Source organism: Lutjanus erythropterus, chromosome 13 (assembly GCF_056507025.1).
Source record: "Lutjanus erythropterus isolate fLutEry1 chromosome 13, fLutEry1.hap2, whole genome shotgun sequence".
NCBI classification, from domain to species: Eukaryota; Metazoa; Chordata; class Actinopteri; order Lutjaniformes; family Lutjanidae; genus Lutjanus; species Lutjanus erythropterus.
Window position 1 is genome coordinate 29378811 of NC_139329.1, and position 22872 is coordinate 29401682.

General features: G+C 38.7%; 1 protein-coding gene across 1 annotated transcript in view; it reads right to left on the reverse strand.

Moving 5' to 3' along the window:
- ppm1h (protein phosphatase, Mg2+/Mn2+ dependent, 1H) overlaps positions 1–22872 on the reverse strand; it is a 53724-nt gene that overhangs the window by 24463 nt on the left and 6389 nt on the right. The window contains exons 2-3 of the mRNA XM_084734697.1: positions 11654–11819; positions 7963–8319 (exon numbers count right to left, since the gene is read on the reverse strand). Of these exons, the coding sequence (XP_084590823.1) occupies positions 7963–8319; positions 11654–11819 (523 nt within the window). The remainder of the gene's footprint in view (positions 1–7962; positions 8320–11653; positions 11820–22872) is intronic.

The following is a 22872-nucleotide window of genomic DNA, read 5'->3' on the forward strand; positions in this document are numbered from 1 at the left end:
TGAGGAACGACACACACACTGAATCATCTCTCAATGTCTCTCATCTACAAAAACATCTTAACATGGTTCTTTTTAACCTTTGAGATACATCCTAAAGTACCGTTAAGTGATGTGTTTGACCAATTCAATAATGGAAATTTCTTAAAAAAAAAAAAAAAAAAAGAAAAAGAAAAAAGAAACATTAAGCTTCACTCACAGTAAATGTGATTAAATGTTTCATAGGTTTGACCTGTGTTAATTAACATATTGTATCATGAAGGCCACCATCTTCACAGCAATAAAGCAGCTTACTTGCAAAAAGCTCCCTTTTTTCATGTTGTTTGCAGTGATATCTGAGTGAGTCTGCAGAATCAGTGGAAAACTGATGATGGACAGTGAGACAGGTAATTAACTGAATTAATCATTTGAACTAATTAGCCAACTCAGTGGCTGTTTTTGAGGGCAAGAATGACCTTTGGGCAAATTCTTTTGGAAAATCAGCTAATGCACCTTTAATATAGAGCATTAATAACACCGCTGCCAACACACACGCACACACACCTTGGTAAACTGACCTGTCCTGGTTTTGACCTGCTTTTTACCAAATAAGATAAGAGCCAGAAAATATGAGCAAATATAGAAAATGCATGGATGGTTCAGCTACTTTTGACAATTCATACCACACACACACAAAAAAGGCACATGCTAAATCTAGCATAACATTGTTAAAACGTTCTGCTAATTTAACTTAATTTCCTGAAAGCTAATGCTTAACGACAACTTATCTCATGCTAACAATTACAGTGACTACAAGGAACAGTTGAACATTACATTATGTGCTTATTTGCTTGTCTGAGTGAGAAAAGATTGATACCAGTCTCACGTCTGTCATGGCTGAAGCCAGGAGGTATTTAGCTTCACTTAGCACAACAAGAAGTTGGAGGCAACAGCTAGCTTGGCTTCAGTGTTCAAAAATACGCCCACAAAGCCTCCAAAGGTCACTAAATAAGGAAATGGTTTGACATTTTAGGAAATATTCTTATTTGTTTTTTCTCAAGAGTTAGACCAGAAAATAAATATCACTCTCTTGTCTGCACGGTAATATGAAGCAACTCCAAGCAGCTAGATAGCTTAGCTTCGGTCATGTTAACAGACTGCCTTCCTTACTGATGTATCCTGTGTTCTCCCGGAAGTTATAGCAACTAGCAACTAGCTAGCAGTGGCTAGCAGGAAACACACTGTTATCTAAATAAGTTATGGATTTCTCTGCATTTAAACATTGTTGGAAATATTTGGGATAATGTAAGTACACAACTCAACAAAGTACATAACATAGGTCTAGCATTTTTAGACATTTTAGTGCAGAAATGTTACCTATTATAGCTGTAAAACGTTATCTTGTTTGTCTGAACTTGGCAAAACTGAAAATACCAAAGAGTTTCCAAGATAGGGGGTCATTATTCTGATTTTGGCGTGTTCATGTGCTATTAGGTCATAAAGCGGAAACAACATGGTAAAGTAGGGTAGAGCGTGTTATTCTGAATCCGTTTGTAGGCTACCTGACCTGACTTGTTCTACTAATACATGAAGTTTCTGGTTAATCTAGGCCACTCTATTTGGTCAGCAACTGATGATTACAAAGTACTACTATATTACAAATCACATGACCAAAATAATTCTATGCAATTTGTGAACTGATAAATAGCTATCAACCGAACATTTACTCTTTTATTCCCAAACATTTACTCTCGTCCGCCATATTTATGTGTAGATGACATAAACAGACAACAACTCAACAACTTCCCAGTTGAGTAATCATTTTTCCGATTATTCTGACACCACATGAATGCACTACATGTGCATGACTACTTCTTGGCCAGGAGCACTGACTTCCTGGAGTCTCTGCTGTTTGCCTGCACGCTCATGGTGATGATAAGACTGTTTTTACACTTGTTGTGCAGATTATACACATGAGATACAGGGCCTAATGTGATCCGTACTGAGCGTTAAAGGTTATTCAAGCTGTGTTTCCCTGTTTCCAGGCTTTGTGCTAAACTGAGTTAACTGGGTGCTGAATTAAACAAACAATAAGCGCATTTCTTAAAACATTAAAAAGATTAACCGAATTGTAAATTAAACCAATAGGACAAGTAACAGTGTGCATAAATATAGCTAAACCTGACCACACACATATACACAGTAGTAATCCTACAAATAAATATCTTATACTAAGGAGGATCATATGAGGACCGTGATTTCACCCACTCTTATTTCTGTCTTGGGCCAACCAACAGTTGGGCTGATAAGCTGCACGTTGTTTTTGGTGTTTACACATCCCTGAGTGATTATCAGGCTTCAGCAGCCGCTCCACACACACACACACACACACACACACACACACACACACCGGCCGCTTCCATAGGAATGCAGCGAGTCGTGTCAGAGCAGAATTAAAGGCGGATCCCGCTGATAAGATACAGGGGCTCGGCGAACTCTGAGACAAAGATTTAGAGTGATAACAACCCTTCCCAAGATTCTCTGACACTTCCCATTTCCTTAAAGAATGAGCTTCATTAAAAAAATAAGACGGGGTGAGATTCTGCCAAAATCGACTTTTGGGTAGTTACTCAGCAAAAGTAGAAGTGACTGTTTTTTGTTCCGAGCAGAAGTGTGTACCACTTGAACCAGATTGCAGCTAATTTTGAAAAAAAAAAATGAGTACTGAAATTAAAATAAATGACAGCTGTGGAGGAATGTGGGTGCTCTAATTAGAGTCCAAAGGTGAGGAGAAAAATGCTGTAACCACATGCAAAGCAATTAGTGAAACACTGAACAATGAACTTGAAATATGCTGCATATGTTTTCATATATAGCTTGCTGGAAAAACAACTTTAGATCACTATCAGGCAGTTTTGCAGCCTTTATAGCTGCAGTTTTGAGGTACACTGTGATGTGTGATCAACTGCAACGTTTGAAATGGTGGATTTCGGAGTACTTGCTCTTTAAGAAAGCGAGAGGACACAGAGGGTAAAAAGTGCAGATTCAGAGCCAGAGAGGCATGTGAGAAGAGAGATGGCAAGAAGAGTGAGACATGGATGTTTGCTGATTGCTGAGTCGTGAGCAGATATGTTTCTGACAAGGAAAAAAATGACTAGAGAAGAACAGAGGCAGCAAAAAAGACTGAAACTATTACAGTGTAAAGTCAGAATATGCACTGATTTGTAAAAGCGGATAAATTTTTAACATCTCATGACTGGAATCCTGCTCAAAACCTGTATTTCTGCTGATTACAGCCATGCTATTTTAACAAAATGTATAGTGAGATAACTACACTGTCAAACTGTAGTTCTATCATTACCATAATTGAAAATTTAATCCTCATGACTCTGTGAAACATCACCTTATCATTAACCAAAAGTTCACAATAGACCGTTCAATTCATTAACTGATACTTATACAAGCATTAATTACACCTACACACACCAAGACAGAAGTGCCCCAATACAGTATTTCTCTTTTATGGCCATGTAGATTGGTAGAAATAGTTAATTGCACAGTACCATCTAGTGGTTAAGAAGTGGAAGCACCGGGATGCACTGAGAAATAGTATTTGATAATGAGATTTTCTGCACTGCCGTCCATCAAGCTCTAATTTAACCTCCCGGAGTGATCTCACCCAGAACGCAAATGTTAGCCTTAGCAGAGAGTTTGTGTTGCACACACTTTGGTCGAGCATTACCGGAAGATAATTCAGAGTGTCCGTTATAAGCTGTCTCTAAGACATGGAGGCTGACGTTTTACTGCAGCTGGACTTAGAATGATCACATCTGTCCAGCTCAAATCGATCAGAAGCTGATGATTATTATTACTAAACTACTATTTTATATATATAAAGTGATGAAACAACTTTTCCAAAATGCAGTACAGCTTTTTCAAACACTTTTCAAACAACAGTGCTGTATATAATTCAAATACACTAGAACGCAGTATAATGCAGCTTACTGTAGTTTTGCTGCTGCATCTCACTGGATCATTTTTGGCAGTTGATCATGCGTTTCAAGGAGACAATGTTTTCCACTGAGAGGAAATAACTATCTTTTTCTCATAATTATTTCAATGTGCATGCAACATATCAAATGGTTACCACGAGGCAGAGTACAGCATCACTGTAGAGTTTTTTAAAAAAGTGAATTATTCAGCATTTCTGAAGGAATGATTCTGTCCCATGCTTTTATCCATATCCACTGAATTTATAAAAGTTTTTCAGGTATTTTTTTATTTTTGTCCCTGGAAAGCCTGGATATGTGTTCTTAGCTATTTTAATAATCAATTTATCGTTCAAAGGTGTAATTTTCTTTAAAAGCAATGTATAGACTCATATAAACATAACGAAGAGAAGTCTGTGGTGGTGTCTGTATCTGCAGAAATGCTGCCCTCTGTCTGTATGTCTTTATTTTCCTCATTATTTTGCTGTGCTCTGTGCTGTTTACTAACCCAAAACGTCAATATTTGATGTCCAGATAACTTTCTGGTGCGTTAAAAAACACAGCGCAGACGAATCCTACTGATTCTACCTTTGACATAAAAAATAAACCGCCTACCTCAGTTTCAAAGTTTCCATATTAACTTTCAAGCATTTGAGTCATCTGAGAGAAAACTAGACTTATGCTTCTACTCTTGACTTTGTGTTCAGGCTTTTTTAGCTCCTGACAGGAAAAACGAAAAAAAAAATACATGTGTTTCTCCAGAATTACTTACTGCACCTTTAAGTAATTTGGGAAAAAATTCAGTTTCTTTCCAATTCTCAAATGTGACTGCATACTATACTTAAAGTAATTTGCTTGGTCAAATTCGCTGGCAGGCATTATAATGTAAAAAAAAACTATAAATTTGAGTGGCTTAAATCTTTCATTGTAACTGTACATGAGATCACTAGTCTTTCACAATCCAGCAGAGGACAAACATAACGGGGCATGTTGATCCAAACTCTGATGGTGAAACTGAGGCCAGCGACCTCTTGCCCCTCAAAGCCTGTCCGCCTGTCAGGCAGCCCTGCACTGTTTTGATTGGCTCTGATCTTGATCTCTTGGCCTCCGCATGAGTCAAGTCTCCAGCATCTGCTTACAGCATGGCCAGATGGCTGATGTGTGTGTGTGTGTGTGTGTGACCTGCAGCAGCTAGAAGGGAAAAGTGCATCACCTCTCCTGGCTCTGAGGCTCACTGACTGACTGACTGACTGACTGACTGACTGACTGACTTAGGGGCACCGTATGTTTCCACTTTGACGGAAACATAGTCCATCCAATAGTCATCCCTACAATATTGTTGCAGTATCGATACTGAGGTGTATGCTAAAAATATTGTGATATTTGATTTTGTTCATATTACCCAGTACTACTATCAAGTCAGGAACAATATGGTAAAATTAAAAAAAAAGTGACTATTTGACAAGTGTTGCAATTGCAATATTATTCATAATAGTGGGAATGACTAGTTTTGCATTACAAAGTTTATTTTCACTGAAAAAAACTATTCAAATTAGGAACATTTGTTGGAGTCTTTGCCAAACTTCATGTTTTCTTACACCTGGAGAACAAGATTTATAGGTCAGGGAAAGTGCAACTCTACAGTACTTCATTATAATGCTGTTTTCTCACGCATGCTTCTCACACTTTATCAAAAAATTGCAAATTTTGCAGTTGGGATACTGCAGTTGGTCATACTGTGATTCTGATAATGTTTTGATGAATTTTGCGGCCGTACAGGATGGCTCTATAAACAGTCAGACAGTGATCAAGTTTGCTGTTTGGAACATACTGAGGACACAGATGGGAAGAGGAGAGATGGATCATTGTGGTTTCAGGGGTTTCTCTGTGTGCTTTGATAATTTTTTTTCCCCACCAGACGGTGAGAATAAATTCTAACTGACACGTTGCTCTATGAAGAAGGAAACAGAAAGTGTTTTGCAGCTACCTGCAAAAGGGATGGGTTTTAATACTCAAAACACAGATTTTAGATATGAAATACAAAAAGGGTGCTTGTGCTCTATGGTACACTCTATTTATTGTATCCACAGGTCAAATTCAACAAGGAAATGACTCATGTATGTTCGCTTATCTTTTTAAACAAACAGCAGGAAGCTGTGAGGCCTGTGTGCCTTTCACTTGACCGTCTAATTACAGTAAATCAATATCAATTGACTTAGTAAGTAATTAGAGTTAATGGATGTTAAGTAACTGTAGTGATTCATCCATATGTGCACAGAGATAAATGTGGCAGCCTGTTGTAAATTAATGGCTGCTAGGAAATTCTGTATACAAATTGTGTTTATGTCATTGTGCCGTTTTTACCAATTTCTGTGGAGTAAATGAAAAATGCGTGCAAAGAAAAAAAACTTAAATTGACGGCTTACATTTTGTGTCATTCTTTTTCCAGCAACTCCTTGCTTCCAAGCAATGCAGCTGGAAAAGCCCTTGTTTTTTTTGTTTTTTTGTTTTTTTTTCTTTTAGAAAAAGGGCATGACCAGCCTTTTTCTCCAAAATACACACAAAACCAGGGTGGAGGCAGTAACTCTGGTCTATTTAACAAAAGGATTTCACATGTTGTGAATTATAGGATTATAAATCACTGAGTGAAGTGGCAGTGCACAAAGAGTCTGTATAATACCACAGTCCACAAAATAATATATTAGACATTATGGCACACCAGTCAAACAACAACACAGACGTTTGTCTGGTGTGCTGTGGATGTTTGTCCTCGTTCAGAATTGTTCAGAGATGTTTGATCACGTTTGACATGTTCAGTCTGTGTTTGTCTGTGTTTGATGAAGTTTGGTCAGGCTGCCATACTCTCAAACAGACGGCTACCCTGACAGCACACGTATCCATAGCAACACAGCTGTCGCATGCCTGGTATCAGCATTAAACTCACTGGACCAGCTGTGTTATCTGTTGTCTTTATTGTGTTAGTTGAGGCAATGTGACTGAAATGGCTTGAATCCTGGAAAGAGAGGAACCATTAGTCGAAGTGGGAGAATCAAAAGAAGGAGCTGTATGACGAGTCATGATCTTCCCACTGAAACAGCTGGAAGTAAGCAATCGAAGACACTGCTGAAAAACTCGACATTACTTGTAACAGGGCTAGCTTAACGTTAGTTACTTGAACTGGAATCTGATACAAGATTGTTGCAAACTAAATAAGCTAATAGCAAAATGAGGCAATTTTAGTCAGCAGTCAGTCTGTTAAGTTGGGTCAGTTTTCTGCAGGTTAAACTGAACTGACTTCTTTTTTTTCCTCCTTTTTAAAAACATTTTTAAAACATTTTAAGACCTATTTCATATTTACGTTTGCAAAAAGAACATTAATCTCTTCTCAATTAATTAATATGAATTAATCTCTTAATAAAATCTGCCAGTCCAAATCATGTAATTTAAGACGTCTTGTTCTTTCCACACTAGAAGGTCATTAGTGGTTATTGGTTCCATGTTGGTTTTATATTCTAGTTTAGTGTGGTCAAAAGTTTTTTCCCTGCAAAAAAACATGAGTAACAAGAATTTCATAATCAAATCAAAATTAATATGTATCAAAGTCATATTTAGGACATTTTAAGACATTTTTAGGCCTTTGGGTACAAAAACAAAATCAGACAGGCTTTGTTTAAGATTGACTGAGGGTGGAATTGTCCTTTTTTTGCTGCATCTATAGGATTAGAAGCACCAAATCAACACGCTTTCTATGTTCTGTGATTCAATGGTGTGTATTATTTTGGAGACTTGATCAGCACATTTAATTCAGTTCAATTTTATTTCTATAGCAAATCATAACAAAGTTATCTCAGGAAACTTTTCAAATAAATCCAATTGTTCCCATCAAGAGCAAGCACTGAGGTGTCTGTGGTGAGGAAAAATTAACTTTTAACAAATCAGAAACCTTTCTATCATCAAATGTCAGATTTGTACGTCACACCAAGCGCACACCTCTTACCATGTCTTTGAAAGCGTTCTCGATGGCTCCGATCACCAGGCTCTCGTGTGAAACCTTCTTCTCAGTGAAGAAGCGTGTGGGCGGGGTGCTGGGTGAACCCGGAGCCCCTGCGGCGCCACGGAGCGAGGCGGCCCTGGTGAGGGCGCGCTGGGAAGTCGGGGTGAGGTGGTGATTGATGGGCTCCTCCCCCAGACATGTCGGGGGCACCAGGTTCGGAGTGCAGAGGATCTCCATCACCTCCTGAAGGTGCAGCGCAATGTGGTGATGCAGAAGACGGGAAGCCACTACAGCGGCCCCGGAACCAGCATGGCCGTCAAACAGCGCCCAGTAGTGGAAGGTAAGGTCTTCAGAGCTGTCCTGAATATAGATGAGAGTCAAACACACATCAAACACAACACAAACACTCATTAATTGTCTCAATACTGGCATCTGCAGGATGTAACATGTAAGCAGAGGAGTTTCGTCAGACCTCACATTCACACTGATCAAATAACCAGGGACAGAAAATGTATTTTTCGTAGAGCAAACTCATCTAAATGTATGAAGTCTGTCAGCTGAGAATACAACTCATGAATTAACTTTTTGTAATCACCAGAAACAACAGTCAGGAATTGATCCCAGACACTAAAATACAGTTTTGTAAGATTTAATAAGCATCATTAAATGGATGCTCGGCAACAACTGCATCCAATATTGCAGTTTATGTAAAGAGTTTGAGAAATTTTATGAGTATTTTTAATTACAAGATACAGAAATGAAATAAAATGTAATGTCTCATTCCATAATTATAAAAGAGTGAATGTGGGGTAATTCAAAGCTTCCCTTCTTCTTGCAATCATATGATGTACTGCTGTGGTTCCCAACCTGAAGGGACCTTCTAGTGTCAACATACTGTAAACCACAGGGGGAGAAATAAAACTTTGCTCCCATATTTGCTTTCATCTGAATACTGGATAGCTTAAGTTCTTTAGTTCTACTAAAATGAAACAATCTGGCAGGGGAACAACACTGAGGAAACCACTTGCAACTGACAACCTGCAGCAGGGGTCATAGGTAGATGTTGTGTAAAAGGTCATAAGCCGTAAAGGTTAGGAACCACAGATGCACCACTGTCTCAGTGAACAGAAAAATACAAGCCCTTGTTCAATACCACATTGGACCAATTTTAGCCCTGAGCACAGCTGCCACAGAGACTCAAGCAGGAAGCTGTACCAGGTGTCCAGGTGTTGAAGCTGACTCATGTTAATACATGCCCTGGGATCAATGCTTCAATCTGCAATCTTAATGGACCCACCTTGATGCACTGTACGTCTGCACTGTCTTCTGTGTTCGCCTACAAAGTGCCACCTCCCACATAATAGATTAAAAGATTAGACAAAGTGTCTTGTGTTCCGCTTCATTCATTGCTGTCCTTTGAGTCTGCCGCCTTCAAAAAACTGCAGCGACTCTATGATCTTCCTCCCTCCTGGAACCAAGGGTCATGCTTTTTCAAAGTCTGGCAGACACAAATTTAACTCAGTTCTTAGTAATTAAACGGTTACTTTGGTGTTTTTCGACCTGGACCCTGTTTTCTCATGTTTTTTGTGTCCAAGTGACTAATTGGGGACAACAAGTTTTGAAACTGGTCCAGTATTGAGCGAGACCAGTGCAGCCTGCAAAAAAGGCCTGCAATGTAATCCTTATGGACAAAGTGTGCTGACTAAAAGTGCTTGTTTTGTCACTGTCAAGCGCAAATTGTTATTCTGTCTGACAACATTATGGAAAGGATCCCTGCAGAGATAAACTTTACACAGAGGATTTGTTTTGTTTAATCAGGAACAGCTGTTAGGCTACATCACTCTCACCAAGCCCACCAGACTCCATTTTCAGAAACAGCGATTTTATCATCATAAAACATATGTTCAAACTTGACAGAAACAAATAACACTCATCTGGCTCATCTTTCCACTGCTGCTACAATCACCAACTCTGGTTCGGGTCAAAATAAACCCTGAGTTTTATTTTGTTTGTGTTGAGTTTGAATGAAAATGATAATGATAAAATTACTGTTTCTGCAAATGGAGTCTGGTGGGTTTGGCGAAAGCAATAAAACATCTATTTCTGGTTAAATAAAATGTTTCTTACTTTAACAAAAATGTCTATCACTGTCAGATACTTAAAATAACAATCTGTCAGTGTCCCTGTTGTGTTGTGATGTGTCACCTAGACACAAAAACGTGGGAAATAGTTACCCTTTCATTTATACATACCAAAAATATAGACATGGAGCTGCAATTGCACAGATTTTATCATGTAATGATGCATACGATAAGTGAAAAAGAGAGGGCTGACAGGGTGTATACTGCATTTTTCTGGTCACTGAGTGTAGATCACTGCTAGCACATATTTCTGCACACACTAAAGCACTGTTTTTCTAAATATAGTGCAGGCAGATTCTACAACATGAGCCTGCGAAGCAAACGAAGAGCACCAGAAAGGCTCTACACTACTGATTTTGGTCTAGCATCTCTGCAGTAGTGAGTCATGAGGTACTTGCATGAGTTTGCTGTAGGCTCTGGGTGGGCCTGAGCAAAGTACTGGTGGGCTGAGAGGACATTTTAGCAGCAGCATTACTTTATATAGACACACACTGCCTTTGCAAATTAAAGTGACAAAGAGGTTTTTATGAACGGTTAGAGGTGAAAGAACAGTGAGCAAATTCAGACATCACAAACAAAGTGACACACAGGAGAGACATCAATGTTTAGCGCTTTCATAGTTTTTTCAGCCTAGTAGCTAAAAAGGGACAGAGCCACTATTATCAGTAAGTGTGTCAATATGTTGTGTGAGTTTGGTACACTGCCCTAAAAACAGCAGTGAGTTTACATTTCATAATAATAAACTGTATAGATTTCCTTTGTACATGACAGACTGTACTTGTGGAAGGACACAAGGTTAAAGCCTATTTGTGTGTTTCTGTGAGCAAATGCATTCGCCTTTGCCTGCCCGTGTTAGTGGCTGTCAAGAGCTGTTACAGGTCACCGTGGTGTGTAAAGGACACGGTGCTGTACGCCCCAGTAAACTGCTGATGGGACAGGATGGAGGGGACAGTGGGTCCCATCAGCAGGCCCCAGGGACATTCAACCTGATTATTACCTGGATTGCATCAGTGAATAAATGTTAAAGGTGCAGAAGCTTCCAGTCTGTGATCCGTATTAGCCTAAACAGTAAGTTGGAGCAATAGACTGTATATTAAATAGGCTGAAATCCTATTTAATGTATGATCTATGGTTGAAGCGTCGCTGTTTTCCCCAACGCCTTCCTCCCCAGTCGCTTGACAATAACAAGCGAGGACAAGTCCTACACTGTAAGTTGATCAGCTGTTTATAACTGTCAGTTGTTTGTCAATACAAATTAATCCCGTTATCCTGAAAACAAAAGCCCACCACCATGAAATAATATACTCTGGACCTCAAGTTAGCTGCCTGTCTCACAGCCTGCCAGACTCCATTAATATATTGCTCATTTGTTCTTTAAAATTCATGTTTAAATTAAAGGATAATATGACTTGTCATTTGAATCATTTTATATGATTTCAATAAAAAAAAAACCTTTAGTTTCATACAGTGTTAAGTTTTATGTTTTTACTCATCAGTTCCTGAGGTTGTAAAAGGTTGGATGTGGTGGAAAAGGTGGACATTTCCTAACTGACCAGGCACTCTCGGAGGCCCAAACCCTCTCCATTGGGCAGGGAAGACCTCCTGCGGGTCATGGGGGTCCGGTTGGGCGTGGAGCATCCTGTAGGTCTCCTTTTGACCACCAGCACCTCACAGCTGGCCTGGTCCTCGTTTAACGTGCTCTTTCCTGCATTGATCACCCTGGACAGAGAGAAAACAGGACACAAGAGAGGGGATTTTAAGACATACTTTAGTTTAACAGGACATGTAAGATAAGAGATAAAGAGTGACCTCAATAGAGTGCAGATCTCTGCCAGGCAACAGATGGTGAAACACCTACTGCAATGACACCATAATGGCCAGATGCAACCAGCAAAGTTCTGAAGAAAGTTTTTTTGCACAGCATTCAATAGTATAGTGCAAGGTTTCCTTTGTAGATGTATGCAATTGTTTTGTATAGTACAGTCTCAGTTTTTAAGATGTATAGAATAGTGTAATGGTGTTTACCTGATTGTATAAAATTAATAGGGAAATAATAAGTGGGACAATAAGTCCAAACTACTCTCTTTAAACACTGTCATTTATTTAGAAGATTTTTAAATTTGTTTCAAACATAACAAGCAATTAAGTGGCTTTGCAACCTTCTAATATATGTAGAAATCTACATTGTACACTCACTCACACAGTGCATGATCTCCTGAGATAATGAAAACTATCCTAATCAATTAAGTAAAAAATACTATAAACTATATAAATGAATTGTGAAAGTCTGTTTGACAATGGTGCAACAGTAAGACATGGTGTGTGTTGTATACACGCATACAATATATGATTAATAAATACAATAACCTTAAACATTTTGTAAATAGTGATACAAAAAATAAATTTTAAGTATAGTTTATGTGCTGTATAATAATAAGTTGATAGTAATTATTGGAATATATATCTAAGACAAATAGAAAATACATTATAATAGCTTGAGACAGCATATAATATTACAAAAACCTGCTAAAAAAACAAATCCCTGGGGCTCCCTTTTAGCTCAGTTGGTAGAATGTGTGCCTCATTTACTGAAGCTGTGAGTCCTCAGCAGTGTCCGTGGGTTCAACTCCCACCTGCGGCCCGTAGCTGCCTGTCATCCCCTCACTCTCTCCCCCCCTTTCCTGTCCTCACAAACCCTTGGGGATCTGAGAGATGAACTGTTGCCAAGACATCGGTTGTCATCTTCGCTCACATCATTTCAATCACTCCCTCCCTCGCTATCACAAACAAAAACAGTTTGGGAGCAGCTGCGTCTTGGATTAAACTTTTAAAATGGTTACAGAGCCTCTCTGCATTTCTCACGACTTAGACAGCAAATTTCCTGAACGCTGGTGGTGAAAGATGATACACAGCTGCAGGTAATAAAAGGTTTCGATGTCCTCCTCTACAGTTCACCCGAAGCTGTGACCTTTAATCCATTAGATGTTTTTTTAGGGACTATAAAACCTTTCCAAACCCAATTTCTGTATGAGTTTCCCTTCGTGGTGAGTTTTTCTGCAATAAACAACATGAGACGATGCAGAGTAAAGTCAGCAGATACACACTCTTTAAATACACATTTCAATTTGAGACCCACGCATGTAGGGCAGAGGACAGAAAGACACATAAATACTGCATTATACAACACCTGGCAGATGGTGCACTGCTGCTGCGAGCTGCTGTGGTCATGGACAAACACACGCTGCTAAACAATACTCCAGGCATTCTTCATTTAGCCACACCGTAGGAGATCTTAGGCCTGCAGTGGCCCTATTAAAACTGTGCATAATTTAACTTATGAAATTAGAGCTCCAGAGGGTAGATAACCAAGGGACACCCAGGAACAAAATGTCAAATATCTCTAGAAATATGGATTTTTGTGGCATTCTGTCACTTTTTACCTGTCAGTTTCTGCTGTCAAGAGATTACAGGCATAAGAATATTATTACTAAACAAGATGCAGAGAATAAATTAGATTATACATGAGGGACAGGCATGATTACTTTCCTATGGAGGATCCTATATGATCCTAATTGGTCATGGGGATGAACGTGCAGAGCAGAGACCGTCTGTCCCCAGCTAAGAAAACACAGTGGGTTGTAAAACTGACAGGATATTGACTGAGCAGACCTTAATTGGAGTCTTACACAATGGGTTTATTCACCACTTCCCTATCCTAAAAAACTAAGAATAGCCCACTCCCTGCGGTGTGTCAATACGAGAGGTATAGAGGAAACACTTCATCTGCCCACACGGCTCCCCGACTATCATCATGAATATACACCCACTGACGCAAGTATGACACACATCTAGGTGCTCACTTTGCATCAGAATAATGCTGAAAAGATTGTCAATTAATCAATAACTAGGGAAGGGGGGATTATTCTTAGATGCATTATCACTCTCAGCCAATAATCAGAAAGTAAGTGGTAAGAAAGAACAGTAAAATCAATGGGACGTTGTACTCAGGAAGGCTACTGTGCTGACACGTTAAAATCTGGAAGAAGGAATGACTGAATCAACACTGTTATGGAATCAGCAACAGTTGTTTTTGTATTTAAGACACTGTGAAAGACGTTTCAGAGAACACTGTACTTTGGTCTTCTCTCCATGCTGCACGAGTTAAGAGATTTGATTCATCACGCCGACTTTATGATTCTTCAGAGAACTAGCAGCTCTCACCATTTAAGGTGACAAACATTTACAACATCCACACAAAATGTTAAATATTTTCTGGTTCCAGTTTTTCAAAGTGAAGGATTGGCAGTTTTTTTTTATTGTTTTATATCATTGCAATTCACATAAACCGACCTATCTTACCGACCTGTGATTGGCCAAAGTCTCCACTCACGGGTTAGATTTTCTAACACTTAGTTTTCTCTCGGACCACTTCAACTACAACATGCTGAAAGTTTAATATTGAACCTTTGTCCAATAATGACCACACCCCAAAAAACTGCATACCCCAGGTTTAATCAAATGATTAAAAAAGTAATTAAGACATGAATTTACATAATGTGATAAAATGAAATGTCATAATTATTAGTTGCAGTCTTACATCAGCACTTTACAAATGATGATACAATTATGGTGAAGGCAACACAAAAATGCATCGAACTTGCATTTGCATTTAACTTCTTCAGTTTATAAACTGCACTGATTTTGTGGTTCATAAGAATTTAATAATGTTCTCTCCACCCACCTCCTTTCTTAGGTTTCAACCACATCTCACCATCTGCGTCAATGGTTGGGGTTTTCTCAGTCGCTCAGAGATGCGGTTGACAGAAGGCCCGACGGGTGTTCTGGTCGTGCCCAGACACACGGCTCTTTTTCGTTTCTTTCTTCCTTTTCTGAGTAACTGGCTTTCGACACCTGGCCATTGTGGAAGTTTACCAGAGGGGCAGAGGCGCTGGCTTACATGTTAAATCTTTTTTTTTTACCTTAAATTAGCGTGATGGACCAAAGCATTTTTTGCATTATGGGGCGGAGGCTAAAATTGTTTTCAACAACTTGTCAAGGAAAATCAGGAGGATAAAAAAAAATGTAACAAGCTTTTATATCACTCACAAATATATATTTTGACAAATTATTTCAGCAGACTCAACTTGTTGGGATGCTTATTTTGCCTTGAAAACGCTCGGCTAATGTTAAGTCTTTTTAAACTACACCCACAGTGTCCTGATGAGCATTTTTTTTGGCATTTTTATTATTAATTTATAGACAATTCAGTTGAGTTTGAACTTTAACTGTGACTGTTGCTTATTTAGTCACAAATATTTTAGAGAAATACCAGATTTAAAATCAAATGTTAATGTAAATTGCTATTTTCCACCACGTATTAAGTGTTTTTAGATCCAGCCTCTCAGGCAGCAGTCGGTCTCAGCTTAAATTAGTTCACAACTCTGGTCTTGCATGTAGTTAGATTTTTAAATTAGAAGTATGGCCTGGGAAATAGTCAAAAGACATTTAAGTTTACAGTGTATATGATATAAGTTAATAGGTTAAAATGAGCAAAACCAACAGCGTGTCCCATTTACTCCTCTCCTTAACTTCATATGATGAGTAGAGACCACAAACTTCATGCACCATCATGCGTGTCCGAGACCAAAGACAGGCTGCAGGGAGTGATGTTCATTTGACCCTGGGAGATCACAAGATTTACAACAGTTGAGCGTTCGAGCCTTTCATCTCTGATATGAGAGCAAAGGCCTTCCACACCCCGAGGCACGAACCGTGTCAGAGAGCAGGGCTGTCATATTTGCTTATCTTGTTTTATTTCTCCCCGTTTGAGACAATGGCATGACCTTAATTACTGTGCCAGAGCTGCCTGTAATATACAGTGTGCCTTGCACTCACACCACTGAAGTTTCGCACTCCACCAGCTCCTTTTAGGGAAATTTTGATAATATAAATGTGCATAATGTGCCAAAAGAGGTAAAGTTAGCCGATTAGTTGATCAACAGAAAATTAATAGACAGCAATTTTGACATGCAATGAATTTAAGCAAAAAATTGCTATCTACAGATATTTAAATGTGAGGATCTTACACTGTTCTGTAAACGTAATATTATATTGATTTTGATTTGATTTCTTTGTTCAGATATATACAAAAATACAATGTGATGGAGATGTGATGGAGAGGTGGAAAAAAAAACCTTCAGAAGGGCTTGATCACTCACCAGTGCATACCTACATCCACCAGAAAGGCAAAAAATATATTAAATTTATTAACAAAACAAAAACAGAGGAGTTCATGTTGAGCTCTGGGAGTATGTGATGGTGATATTAAACTATTTTTAACAGACTGAATAATGAATTCATTATTTTGCAAAAAAGAAAAAAGAAAGAAAGATTAATTGGTAATGGGTATCACCATTAGTTGCTGCCCTAAATACAGCTACATTTTCAAAACTGGATCCTTGCTCTGTTCTGCAGCGTCCTTTGTTGCCAACTTCTTGCACAACCAAAAGCGCACATAAGTGTTGCCAAGAAAAAAAAAACTACCCTGGAGGCAATGACTACTACAAAGACACTATTCACAAAATGCAGGTAATTACAGTTTTTCAGGTTATCTATTGATTCACGGCACCGCTTAATCTGTAACAGATCTTCTATACTCATCCAGCACTTAAGTCAATGCATCTTTTGTGTTTAATCAAATACTAATTAAAATTCCACAAAGATAAATGCATTTAAAGGGTTAGATTGGATTATTTGAAGTGGAGTTGTATAAGGAACTTATCAGTTATCAGTGTGTTATCTACAGTAGATGACGGTCACTGACCATGCTGTGGACGGGGGTCTGCAGCAAAATGTATTTTAGCCACTTAAAAAAAAGGTCTACCTAATAACATCAAGATCAGTTTAAGGTTAGGCTATATTTAGGATATTTTCACTGCTTTACCTGGCCACCAATCAGCCTTTTACAGTGTCATTATATAAGCCAAGTATAGCTCTTTCCAAAGCAACCAAACCCCTTTGGCAAAATGAGTCATTTTACCCCACAGAAGATGGGAGTTGCTGGTCCACCACTCCCTCAGTCGGTTAGTTTGTTTGTGTCATTGTGTCACTTCGGTGTTTTTAAAGGTTATTTCAGATTCACCAAGTAACTCAATAATGCTATAATATGGTAGATCAGCAACTGGCTATCTACTGTAGGTACTGTAGGCACACTGACTATACATAAGTACCTCATATAACTGTGCCTTTAAGATTTTTGTAAACACATCTATTGTATATTAAATCTTTCTGTATATGCAGCAGAATGTCAGTAGGAGCTCTATACCTTCGTTTTGAATTATTTCTTATTGCATATTCTATCTCTGTTTGTATAATCCTTCTTATCTTTGCTGCTGTATGCTCGTGCTACTGTATTTCCTGCAACACATCATTATAATGATGAAGATGATCCTATTATGTGATTACGGAATCACATGTTTTGTTGAACGGCAACTCATACTTCAGTTACACGTTAAGAAAAGCAGGCACTGAACTGAAACAGCATTACGCTGTTCCTGCCTCAGAGCGATGTGCCATGTTGATGTAGCAGAAACAACACAAGAACATGTGCTGGATCATGTGACTGAGGACTGGGAGGCTTTGTATGTAAGAAGTGCTGCTCATGTGCTTCCTCTCCACAGTTGAATGTCACACTGACTTTATTTAGCTGCTTTACGATGGAAAAATATAAATAAAGTAGTGGAAAAGACTGAGGAAAATGGGTTTCATGGTTAAAACTACAATAAAAATAGAAGGACATCATACATATTAATAGAATTTTGGAGGCATTTGACCCTTTTTTTTTTATCTTGGATATGATTTTATTTTATTTGTATTTTTATGATTGTTTCATGCACAAATAACATGCTCATCCCAAACCGGTTTACGAGACATTATTTATGTAATTATGGACATTATTTAGAAAAACAGACCAGAAACACAGTTGCAACTTAGCCAACTTATAAGCATTAAAATTTTTTCATCGCGAATGCATCAACAGGTTTTCCATTTAATATAGGTATTTAACTCATCATAAGAAAGATGAAGAAAATGTCAACTTCTTCACATAAGTCAAACAACCTGTTTTCCTCTTGTATGTTTTTAAATCTGCCAACTTCAAGGGCCAGGGGGAGGATTCTTGATCTCAGCCCTGCGACTTTAAGACCTTTGACTCCTTGTTTTCTATAACATAAGATTTAGTGCCATAATTGTGCTGAATTCAAATTTCTGTTCATAATTTTTGCTGTAAAAAATATCATGCAGCCATTTTGCATCTAATCAAGCAGGTAACTTGTGTTAATGTTGCATGACAAATTATTACTTTACATACATCATTGTGACTGAACCTTTTCAAAAGTAGCATGAATGTCTTTAGCGCAAAACTGTGTGATTTACACTAAAGAAAAACCTTCTCATTGATCCAGTTTTCTGACATATTAAGCAAACAAGTCAGTCTTATCATTTTAAGGCTGCAACTCAATTATTTTATATTTGATTAATTGGTTGATTATTTTCTTGATTAATAATTGTATAAAATGTTAGAGAATGGTGAAAAATGTCGACCAGTGTTTCCTAAAGCCTCTGTTGATGTCCTCAAATGTCTTGTTTTACTCACAACCCAAAGATATTCAGTTTATTGTCTAGAAATCAAAAAATATTTACATTTTAAAAGAACGCTTGCATGTTACGTGTTTGCTGAACATGAATGCCCTAAGTTCATTCAAAACCTTCACACTGTTCTCCACACCCTTGAGCTGTCATTGTTTTTAATTGGCGTTCCCTTGACTTAGATATTAATGCTGACTCTGCCAACTCACAGCCCTCTAGTCAAGAGTCAAAGCCCTGACATGCCCTGTCTCACATGCGTGTGGTCTGCTGACCTGCAGACAAAACGAAAGCGCGGTGGCTATGCAAGCATTTAGCTTACAGACACGCATATTGATTAACCATTGATCGGACAGCTGCTGTGGTTGCAAGGGTTATGTGTTGCTGGTACTGGGTCAGTAAAGAAGGTGAGTGAATAAGTGACCACAACATATCTTTACCCTCTCAGTGCAAACAAGGAGGTTGGAGGAGTTGAAGACAGTAAAGACGTGGACAAGAAGAGCTGACTATGGTTTCCTTTATCATCATTAAAACTGTATTTCTCTTATTGATGAAGTGGCTCTAACATTCTTAACAAACCTCTTCTTCAGGCTACTATTTTTCATGCTAATTGCAATTCCTGATTAGTTCATAAGACCACAGTAAGTTGAACCCCATTTTTATCCAGACTGAAGTTACACTAAGTGAAGGTCCACAATTATTCTCTGTCCTTTGTCCCGTCTCATTCCTTTTTCTGCTTGCAAAGAGTAACCTGGAGCAAACAAGGTAAAAGCTAGAAACAAGCAGCCCAAACCAAATGAGGATAGAAACATCCAAAGGTCAAGGGATGAGGTGGAGCAGAAGTTATGAGAGGTTCTGTAAAGATGGCCGAGGCGCTGAGTGAATCTGACTGAACCTACAGGTTAAGTAACCATGTAACTAAGACTGCAACTAATAGTTACTTCATAGTCTATTTATCTAGCAATTATTTGGTTAAACCAATCACTTCCTTAATTGACTGCACCCACAGAATGAAGTAATAGTAGTATCTAGCAGTGAGCTTGTAGAACACGAACACCTCCTTCTCACTCTGAAATTTGCATTTTACACAAAGTGTTGTATCTAGAGCCCATGTTTTCGTTTGTATGGTATGAGTTACTGTAGAAGCATGGCGGTGCAACATGGCGGACTCCATGGAAGAGGACTCCCGCCCTCTTTAGATATAGGCAGCTCATTCTAAGGTAGTGAAAATGTAACGCCATATTCTGCCAATAAATCCCCATAAATCTTACACACTGTAGCTTGAATTCAATTATATGCCTTAGCATTGAGGTCATAGTGAGTGGTGACGTAAGTGGTGAAATATAGAAAGGAAAACATTATAAACAATATAATTCAGTTCAGTACAACAAAACACTAACTTTGACCTAAATAATAATTTGCATTGCAATTGCACTGACACATTTCCAACAACGTCACCAAAACTAGATACTGTAGAGTTTATAGCAGAATTATTGTACTTGTTGTGCTGCATTAGATTGCACGTGTACCAAATAAAGTGGCCACTGTTTTTATTTTGCAAATTGTCACCGCAAGGTCGACCCCTCCAAAGGAGCAAAGACTCTGTTGAGAGAGCACACCTGCACAAACTGAAGGTGACACAAGTTTCCCTCTTTTCCCTCTACTTTTGGAAACATCGAGCAACATGACAGCAGTGACACAAGGGAGAGTCATCAGTGGTCAGCGCTGGTGTAGACATGAAGGAAGGGGGGCAATGGCAGAGAAACACGGCAATAAATGTAGCCTGTCTGCAAAAGTGAGGCCTGTGAGTGTGCTGAAGGAAAGTAGGTGACACAAGTTAGAGTGAGCAATACTCACTGATCCATTCAAATGATCATGCTCACTGGACCTGACAGTCGGTGCACCCGCTCGGAGACAGCACATCAGAAAGCTCCTCCTGAAGCAGAGCTGCTCGTCCCGTCTCCACGGGGAGCAACACAATAACCCAGGATAACCCCATCGAGCTGGGAGGGGCCTACTCAAGACACGCAGGGGTATAAAGGGTATGAAGGAGAAAAACACGGGACAGAGCGAAGAGGAATAAAATTCTTCCTGCATGGAACACTACACGTCAATTTCACTTTCCAAATGATCTTCAAGTATTGGTGTAATGACACTATGTACAGTCATGACCTTGAAATAAGATGGAAATAAGTGTAACAGTATAACTGTTTCTTAAATAATGTGAGTATAAGTGTAGTCTAATATTTACCAAACCAAACCAAGACGAACGAAATTGAAGTATCTGTTTTTTCTTGCTGTTAGCAAGTCATAATTACTGCATGCTACATCTATGTATGTAGAAAACATAAACAAGAGGCTACAGGCCTGCGAGCAGCTCAGTGATGCTGCATTAATGTCATATGGGATGGATGTACAAGATAGATTCCCATGTTAATGACAAGTGTTCACTATGTGAATGTGGTTGATTACAGAGTTGGTTGTGTGAAGATTAAAATACTGCATGTGCACTGACAACATAACACCATATCTGCTAAATTTGAGTTTAATTACACTGAATGACAGACTCTAGCTGTTGTGAGGGTTTTGGTCACTTCCACGTTATTTTCAGAGCTTTTGGAAAAATCTCAGTTTGCCAGTTGCAATTATGACTTAAATTTTGACTTGACTGGAACATTATTTAGTCAGAAACTCGTAATTACAATAACAGAACGCAGAATTAGGTACAGCAGTGTTTTGAGCTGAATACTAACGCAGGAGCATGTTAGCAGGCATAATATTTACCATGTTCACCTTCTCATGCTGTGTTTGAGACAACATTAGAGGTCAGAATTTGCTGGTTGAAATTTCCGACTTCCAACCTCAAAGCGTTCCAGGTGCACAATCCCAACAGTAGGAAAAAAAATGGCTGCCCCTGAAAGACTGATGAGTTTCTTTGTCAAGTGCACTTAACAACATTAGCAACATATTCTGACATAAGTTTACATGCAGAACAGGCTTTTACTGTATGGTAGTGTGTATTATTTTAGGCTTTCGTGGGTGCTGCCATTGTTGTGTGATGTCAGACACAGGAACTCTGAGTGGACTTCCATTGTATTTTTTCTCTAGAAGGACATCGGAAAATTGCAACCTTCAACACAGTCTGGAAAGCAGCATTACTTTATCATGTTAACATGCTAAAATGCACACTAAATACAAAGTAAAGTTGAGGTTCAAATATCATCTGTTTTGCAGGTATTTATCATAAATCAATGTATAGGCCAAATTTAATTTAGATTTTCTTCAAGTTCTTTATTGAAATATACAAATATCCACAAAAACCCCAATTCCCACGCCTAAAGGAACATCCCTCATCCCCTGCTGTCACTCGGCTGGTTAAACTTGTTTCATTTTACAAAGGAATGTACAACATGGTTTGCCCACATCACTGTGTACACAATGAGAGACACTTGTTACTTAAAGGCGCTCAGTGAGGTGGAATTAAATTGAAAAGCAAAATATCTGAGAAAATATCTGAGTGTATGTCAAGTGTTGCCTCCACAGGCCTGCATCCATCACAAAGTAAGGTCAATTTGCGGGTATATTTTAGCTAATTTGGATCTGGAAAGATGCACATGGCGTACCATTTTAAATTTAAGCTTGTGCACACTTTTTCCCTTGTCAATTGTTATTTGCATATCTTGTTCCCATGCGGCTCTAATGCCAGACGAGGAAGAGGAGTCTAAATTAGAGATTAGTCCAAGTACAGATGAGAACTGATCAAGAAAACTAAGAAACAAAACTAGAACCTCAGTCTCACAGTGGTTCTAGAGTGAAATTCAGAGGATTATCAAAGTCATTAGGGTTCAACACCTGCAGAGCACATTTTTTCGTGCAACATTTCACGGTAACTACTCCAATAGTTGAGATATTTCAGTCTCGACCAACATGAGGGAGGGATCGACTGTGCAACACTGCTGTTGCTAAAACCGTGTTCCTGGCATGGCTGCAAGGTGCAAAATGTAACTGTTCTCAAATAATCTAAGTGTGAATGCAATATTTACCCAAATTGGCAGGATACAGAAAAACACACACAAGCTCAGAGATTTTCCTCCACAGCATGCTTTCCTCAAAGAAGCAAATCAAAGCT